Raw genomic sequence first — 8,146 nt, 5'->3', positions numbered from 1 at the left:
TATTAAAACATTTTTTATACTCGTCGGAGACTCTCCCTCGCATATTAAAACCAAATCAAACGGCATTGAGATAAGGAGACTAATCCTCTGATCATTCAGTCCTACGATAAAATAGGCAAAATCTAAATTTGAAGATTATTTGTTGCGGAGGAACACGCTCAAGCACACAATTTGAAGCTTCAAAAGAAAAATAAGCTTAATTTCAACCTCGAGCACACCAAGAGAGAAGGTAGATTGTGTGGTGATAGGAGCAGGTGTTGTGGGCATAACACAAGCGAGAGAGCTTGCTCTCAAGGGTAGAGAGGTATTAGTGGTGGATTTTGCCTTGACATTCGGTGCCGGTACCAACTCTTGCAATAGCCAAATCATTCATGCCGACATCTATTACCTGCCCAATTCCCTTAAGCCTTTGTTTTGCATGAGGGAATGTATTTGCTGTATTCTTATTGCTCTGAACATGGGATTCTGCACATTCAATCTAGAAACCAAAGATATCGAAGAAAGAAAACAACCCAGATCTAAAGCCATAAAATTTTAGCTAGATCTTAAATTAGAAGTACAACTTCGAGATAGTAGATCTGGATATGCAAAAATTACAAATGGATATTATTAGAAAAGTGACGATTGAGAAAAAGCGGTCAAATTTTCCCGAAAAAGTGAAGGAAAATGCACTGGTGTGTTATGAGTGATATGTTTGAATAAAAAAGTGATGATTACAGAAATGAAAAGGAGGAGGTGGGGGAACGTTGAAAAAAAAAAAAAGATAAAATAACATAGCCTCGTTGGTCTTGAATGTGATCAAGGAGTTCTTTAAAAGCTGGACTAATGTGATGTTGTGCAGGCTTAGGACTGATGTGGCTCCATCTATGAGGGGACAACACCAACAACTCAGTGGCTTATGAAGGAGAAAAGCTGGAGAAGCAAAAAAAGAAGGCGATGAAAGATTAAGAGGGAGAGAGGCTATACGAAGAAGAAGATAAAAGGTAGTTTAGTTTTTTCTCAATGCATTAAGGGTGAAAATGGATAGAAGAATTTGGTTGTTAAACGATTTAATTATATAATATTTTAATATATTTTTTAAAATTTGAATGATTATTTTATTTATAATGGCAAAATTCATATATTAAATGGTAAATTTTTAATTTTTAAATTTCTGGCTTTCTGTTTCGACCTTGAACTTAGATTTGGGCTTTGTTGTAGCTCGCTGGGCTTTTTTTCTTGAGCTTAGAAGGTTTTTCTACGCTGAATTGTATTCGGCCCTGGCGCTTTGGTTTCATTGCAATATTATCTTTAATTTTTTTTTTAAAAAAAATTATCTAATTATGAGTAACTAAGGGCGTTTTCATAAAGAGCAGGTAAATTTCTTTTAACGGTTATCAAGGTTGCTTCTTTTTTATGTAAATAGCTATGAAGGCCATCAGTTTTCTTTTATTAAAAAATGACCACCTAGTATACCTTTATTCGCGTTTGCACATGGGTGAGAAGATTCATACAAACACTGACATTGCCAACACACATACACTATCCAATACTCTGATGAAGATATTTTACTAGGAACCATGAGGAGATTCTCGTATAAGTTGTCCGTCTTCAGCGCCCACCACTCACAGGTTCTATTGTACTCCCAAGCCCAGTACCCTTCAGCTGCATGCAATAGTCTTCAGCATCAGCCTGAGCACAAACAATCACCTCTGACAAGCCCTTGTAATGCGCATCTCTCGTTATGTTATCTGCATTTGCAAGTGTCATTCCAGGTATACACTTCATCAGTACTTCTATAACATAGTCCACAGTATGGTAGTCCTCATCATGCAATATCACCCGGTAAAGTGGAGCTGTTTTCTTTGATCTCCTGAAGAAAAAAGAATACAGAACAATAATATTAAACTTTTCAACTCAGTCTGATATTTCATATCCAAATAATTGAATTTATGTGAAAAAGTTGTGCTCATAGTCAAACTCAGATTCACGGCTAGTAGCGATTTTCTTTATGACTGACCTCTTCAATGAGCGGCCTCCTTTTCCTGATTCATTAATTGATAAAGCCATTAGAATCCCTCGGCTGATACATGATCCTCTAGATAGAGAATGCTTTCTAATGATGATACAAATTCATTCTCTTTGTTCCGTAAAACTATGTCCATTTTCATTTTCATTAAAATTATATATAAAAAAAAAAGACATAATTGAAATTGGTGTAATAATCATTCTCAAATAAAAAAAAAGCATATGTAATTATAAACTAAATATATTAATTAATTCCGCTCATTCATTTTAGAAATAGCCAGATACATCTTTTTCTAGAAAACTATACTATGGTAATAAAAATGACTCTTTAATTTTTTTACTATACCCTTTCATTTATATTTCATGGCTTATATTATGTCATTAAAATTATATTTGATGGCTTATATTATGTTATCAAAATTATATGGCTCATACGAAATATTTTTTAATTTAATTAAATTTTATTTAAGGGCGATAAATTAATAAAATAGGTCATAATTTAGAATAAATAAATGAAAAAAATCTATAATTATAGAATTAAGAAAGTATACGACTTTTGATAAACCACAACTATGCATTTACCAACTTTATTTAAATCTGTTTGTGCTTAATAAGATTACTTGACATATTTGATTAAAATATAGGAATCATCCTTTTATCCCATAAAGAAAATGAATTTAGTATCAATAAGAAATGTACCAGGTAGGAATTGATTGTCATTCTCATTCCATATGTTCTTCAGAGGAATACTTTCTTCAAGAACTCCAACTATCTATAACACAGCAAAGGTTAAAAAAGGTTAGATGTCAATGATATAATCTCTCATTCTTTGAATGTTTTGACAGAATATTAATAGCAAATAGTCTAGAATATAAGAAATTTTATTATATAATATAACGGTTAATTATTAAATATAAACTAATGAAATCATTATAATTAATGATTATAATAAAATTATTATATAGACAATGTTTGTATATAATAACTTTTTTTAAATTGCAATTAATGACATAACATATGATTGAATGAATACCTTTTTCATTGGTGGACGATATTCTGGAGGTTTAAATAAACACGCTGCAGCACAATAAATCATCCGTTGTACTTCTTTTTTATTATAATCACCTCTCAAATTAGAATCAATAAGAACTCCAGATTCTCCGTTTAAAACTCGTTTTATTAGAGTGCTTGCCTGAATATTAATAAAAATGTATCCATTATTTTCTTTAAAACAAATTCATATAGTTCACATAAAAAAAATTGTTGCCTCTATTTTTTATTAACTATTATAGATCACTTAACTAATGATAAGTACATACCCAATTAACAATATCAATGTCATTGTTATTTTTGCTAGTAACCAGTTCCAAAAGTACAACACCAAAAGCATAAATATCAGATTCTTTAGAAATACTTTCATTATCTTCAGGATCTGCATATCTGTAATGTAGAATTGAGATAAGAAATTAGAAAATAGAAGTCTTCAATAGAGAAGCTTCATAAAAAAAAAAAAAAGTCTAGTTTCTGCTTTTAGTTTATTTTAACTAATTCAAAAATATACCATAGTTGCAATATAAATATTAGAAAGAAAGGAAGGAAAAAAATATTTCTTACACATCAGTTCTCTCATATCTATAATACATTATAAGTCCAAAATTTGCAACCTGAAATCAAAATTAATAAATTAATTGTTGTGGTATATTTATAATTTCATCCAAACCTAATAAATTTTGATATTTAATTGTGGTATAAACAAAACTATGTATTTTACCTTTGACTGGAAATTATCATCGATGAGAATATTATTTGTCATGATATATCCATGTATGATATTACCTATATATATATATATAAATAAAGAGTAGTAAATTTTATTTAAAAATAAATTAATAACATAAAAACTAAAGAAAAATGAAAACTTTACCTAAAACCAAGATAGAAATGAATATCATAAATATATTATATACACTCACAATCATCATGGAGATATTCCAATGCTTTTGCAGAATCTATAGCGATTTCCATTCTTTCTGACCATGCCAGCCACTTCTTTCCTGCAATAAAATTTCTTAATCATGAGACCTTAACATCACATTGGGCCTTTATGCGTAAATAAAGAAAAATGACTCACCATTTAAAAGAGATCTTAAGGAGTTACTGGGAAAAAACTCTAGAACGAGATATATATTGGATCCTTCAATGCAGTGCCCAAACTGCTGAACAAGATTTGGGTGACTCACACTGCCAATGGTCTTAATACTCTGCTCAAGTTCTTCTTGTTCCTCTTCATCTGAAAGATCTTTAAGTTTCCTTACAGCAACGTCTTTGCCATCCAGGAATCCCTTAAAAACTGAACCCAGACCACCCTCACCGAGAAATTTGGAGAAACCTCGAGTTGCCCATTCAATTTGTTGATAAGTAAATATCGTTGGAGTGTCGTCGACAGCATGCTTTGCAATGGTCGACTGCAGTTCCTCAGTATTGGCACCCACAATCTTGTCAACTACTTTTCCTTGTTTGAAGAACAAAAAAGTTGGCATTGCCTCAATTTTCCATTCCTTAGAAACAGAAGTTAATTCATCAACATCCACCACCAAGAATGTGACATTGGGCATCTCCTTGGCCATCTTTGCCAGAACTGAACTCATGTAACGAGAAGGCGGGCACCAGGCAGCACTGAAATCCACCACAGTCAGTTGTTTTCCCTTCTGTGCCTTCTCCAGCTGCTCGGTCCATGCCCGAACGGTGTGGCAGGCAATCACCTCTCCTCCTTCAGCCATTTTTGACTTATGACTAAGGTCCTACAAAATTTTTTAAAGTAATGTTTAGAACATAGTCAAAACACTATATGTAGATTTACAAGAATATAAAAGTTACTGAGCTTTTTCCCTTAATTAATTTCCACTACCAGATATTTAAAAACACAAAAGTTACTAAATTGAGCATGCCCTAATAGCAAATAGAGTCTAAGATGTGCTTATTAATAAAATAATTGATATATTTAGTTTTCCAATGCAATATCCAACTGAATTAACAAGAATTGAGTGACTTACATTGTCAACGTCCTCATTCTCTTCAAATTCTTCTTCCTCCTCTTCATCTGAAACCGCTTCTTCATCATCATCTTCTTCTTCATTTTCTTCTTCCTCATCATCGTCAGACAGATCAAGACGTTTAATACCTTCAGCTAAACGATTAGTTGCTCCAGTAGATCTTCTCATTAAAGCTTCATCAGCAGATCTCCACATTTTATTAGATGTACTCCGATTTCTAACTTGAAATCTCTCACTAGATGAAGCTTCATCAGTAGATCTCCACATTTTAGTACCATTATTAGCTTTCATAGGAGATGGATCTTTATATAAAGTAGGGTACCGTGGCAATTTGTTATCACCCTTCTCATTGCATAATTCATCTAGAGGCAAAATTCCTTCAAGAGCTAGAAGTATCTATATGGCATAGCAATAATGAAATTATTGAATATATTATCAATTATTAACATAATATATGAACTTTTTTTTTTGTTTTCACCTTCTTCATTGATGGACGAAACTTTGGACGGTTATTTATACAAACATCAATGCAGAACAACATTCGATACATTTCTCCATGGTCAAACATTTGCAATGTAGAATCTACAAAATCTTTAAATTCTTCATCCCGCAAAGCACTCTTAATTTCAAATTTTGCCTGTAAAATATCGATAAAAATATAATTATGTTTATTTATTAACTCAGGCTTACATTAATTGAGAATTTCAAATGCATTAATATCGATGATAGCATGTGAATGGTGAGTTTTGGATCTTAAATAGCTTTCATTATATTTTAGTTATACAATTACATATCATAAATTTTTAAAGTATACTATTTGTATACACCTTACCCATTCAACAAAATCAAAGCCGTCGTCTTCTATGGGTCTTCTTCCGGTAATTAATTCCAAAAGCATAACGCCAAATGAGTAAACATCTGATTTTACAGAGTACTGTCCAGTTTTTATTGCATATGGATCTATATAGCTGCAATTTAGTAAGCTCAATCAAAATTCTATGTCAAGATTCAAGAAATTAATATCTAAAGAAGCACTAGTTTCCTTTTATTTTCATATGTATTTTATTTTATTTTAATTATTCTAGAAGTAGAATATAACAATGACACTAAAAAACTCAGACATATATAAATTATCTTACGCTTTAGTTCCCATAATTGCTGATTCAAAGATGTGAGTAGCAGCCTCCGAATAAAAACGTGCAAGTCCAAAATCAGCCACCTAATTAATGAAATGATTTAAGTAGATTAATAGATTTATTACGATATATATATATATATATAATTAAAGTTAGAAGAAATAAAAATGGATGGTTTTTTCAAAAGTACATATGCTAATATGTGAAGTTTATTGAATCATAAGAACTAATTAACCTATTAAGGTTCAATTATTATTTCAATACAACAGCGAAATTATTAGAGTTTCACATAATATTTCAATATTTTTTGAAAATAAAACTTTCATGTCGAACAATATTTTTTTGAGAGGTTCCACTATAGCATGGCCTCAATATAAAAAAAATCATTATCAAAATATCTTACCTTTGGTTTAAAATCATCATCAAGAAGGATATTATCTGATTTGATATCTAAATGTATAACGGGAGGATCACCTAATATAAAAAAAAAATAAAAATAAAATAAATTATTAACTTCAACCAAAAAAATAATAAATATAACCTCAAGAGCTAAAGAGATAGGCAATTATTAACTATGAATATAGTTAATTATATGCTTACAGTGTTCATGTAAATATTCCAGTCCTCTTGCGGAGCCTTTCGCTATATCCATCCTCGTCTCCCAGTCTAAATCCTCTTCGCTTTCTACAAAAACCAATTTTTATTTATATTAATATTCATAATAGTTATGAAAATACAGAGTGGAAGGAGAAGACTCACCATGTAATTGAGAACCCAAGGACTTATTAGGAAAATATTTTAAAACAAGCAATTTATCGGCCCCTTCAACGCAGTAACCAACTAGTTCAACAAGATTTTTGTGACGGACGCTGCTAACAAGTATAATCTCATCCTGCAGTTTTCCTTGAGACTGTAAATCTCGATGATTTTTGAGTTTTTTAATAGCAAGGGATTGACCATCTACTGATCCCATGTAAACTTGTCCAAAGCCACCCTCGCCAAGAAGACTGTTACTAGAGAAATAATTGGTGGCCTTTGCCAGTTGTTGATATGAATATTGCCTCGGCCCAATACTTGTACTTCTATTCAACTCAGGCGACAACCTAGATCTCCTCGGATCTGTAAAACTATTAGTACCTCTACTTTCATTCCTTCTCCTTTCCCGGCGAGAAGCCATCAGAAGTTGCAGAGTCGCTAAGACTTATGGAGTTGAAGATATCTTGGACAGAGGTTTCCTTCAAGATATATATATATATAGTCCTTGCATGTGTGAAAGACATTGGAGTGCTGAAATCATTGCCCTTTTTATGGAGTTGGGATCATGCCATCAAATAAAAAAAATTTATTGAATTGTTGATTATTGAGCCTGCTAGAATTAACAATTTATAATATATAGACCAATAAAATAAAAGAACATAAAAAAAGACTTAGATTCCAATAATTTTATATATAAATAATTTTATATATACACTTGAAAACTTTCAACAATTGGCCGCGCATTTGAGTACTCTCCTAATCCCTAATTTTTATTTCATCAAAAAAAAAAAAAAAAAAAAAAACCAATTGGCCAATTCCAAATTGTCCTTCTTGTATAAAAAAAAATGGAAAAGTAAAGTTTCACACAAAAATGGGTAGACGAAAAAGAATATGATATATGAAAACATTAGATTGAGAAAATCCATTACCCAACAAGAAATATTAAACATTTTTAAAGGATGAGCCATATTTGTATCTCCATCAACCGAATGTCTCAATATTCTTTGACTTAAATGAAAAAAAAGCAAGATTTTAATTAAATTTCTGATTCAATGACGCCTAATCACATTCTATACCATATTAATTTCTCAATATTATCAGTTTATTTTAGAAAAAATAATTATATAAAAAATATTAAATTATATAAATCAATAATATAATAAGGTATAATAAAATGCTTGTCATTTAATAACA

At 30.9% G+C, this 8,146-nt stretch overlaps 1 protein-coding gene across 1 annotated transcript; it reads right to left on the bottom strand.

Annotated features, from left to right (window-relative positions):
* Positions 1 to 1,346: 1,346 nt before the first annotated feature.
* LOC110627982 lies at positions 1,347 to 7,475 on the bottom strand. The gene is made up of 16 exons (XM_021774407.2): positions 6,956 to 7,475; positions 6,797 to 6,880; positions 6,600 to 6,670; positions 6,200 to 6,279; positions 5,893 to 6,028; positions 5,539 to 5,697; positions 5,061 to 5,456; positions 4,139 to 4,808; positions 3,981 to 4,061; positions 3,779 to 3,843; positions 3,622 to 3,671; positions 3,327 to 3,447; positions 3,041 to 3,199; positions 2,707 to 2,779; positions 2,000 to 2,024; positions 1,347 to 1,852 (listed from the first exon to the last, which is right to left on the bottom strand). Exons 1-16 carry the CDS (start codon positions 7,371 to 7,373, stop codon positions 1,591 to 1,593), a joined length of 2,850 nt encoding a protein of 949 aa, XP_021630099.1. The 5' UTR covers positions 7,374 to 7,475; the 3' UTR covers positions 1,347 to 1,590.
* Positions 7,476 to 8,146: the final 671 nt, after the last annotated feature.

The sequence above is a fragment of the Manihot esculenta genome, chromosome 11 (assembly GCF_001659605.2).
Source record: "Manihot esculenta cultivar AM560-2 chromosome 11, M.esculenta_v8, whole genome shotgun sequence".
NCBI lineage: Eukaryota > Viridiplantae > Streptophyta > Magnoliopsida > Malpighiales > Euphorbiaceae > Manihot > Manihot esculenta.
The sequence above is the reverse complement of the archived record's forward strand: the minus strand, read 5'-3'. Positions and strand labels throughout refer to the sequence as shown.

What these genes read in the sequence shown, in the direction of transcription:
- LOC110627982 (XM_021774407.2), bottom strand. Translation starts at nt 7,373, where the DNA reads ATGGCTTCTCGCCGGGAAAGGAGAAGGAATGAAAGTAGAGGTACTAAT. An exon ending in ACATTGATATTGTTAATTGG is followed by an intron (nt 3,200 to 3,326) that starts GTATGTACTTAT and finishes ATTAATATTCAG; the next exon opens with GCAAGCACTCTAATAAAACG. An exon ending in TGACAATCAATTCCTACCTG is followed by an intron (nt 2,025 to 2,706) that starts GTACATTTCTTA and finishes TTAATGAATCAG; the next exon opens with GAAAAGGAGGCCGCTCATTG.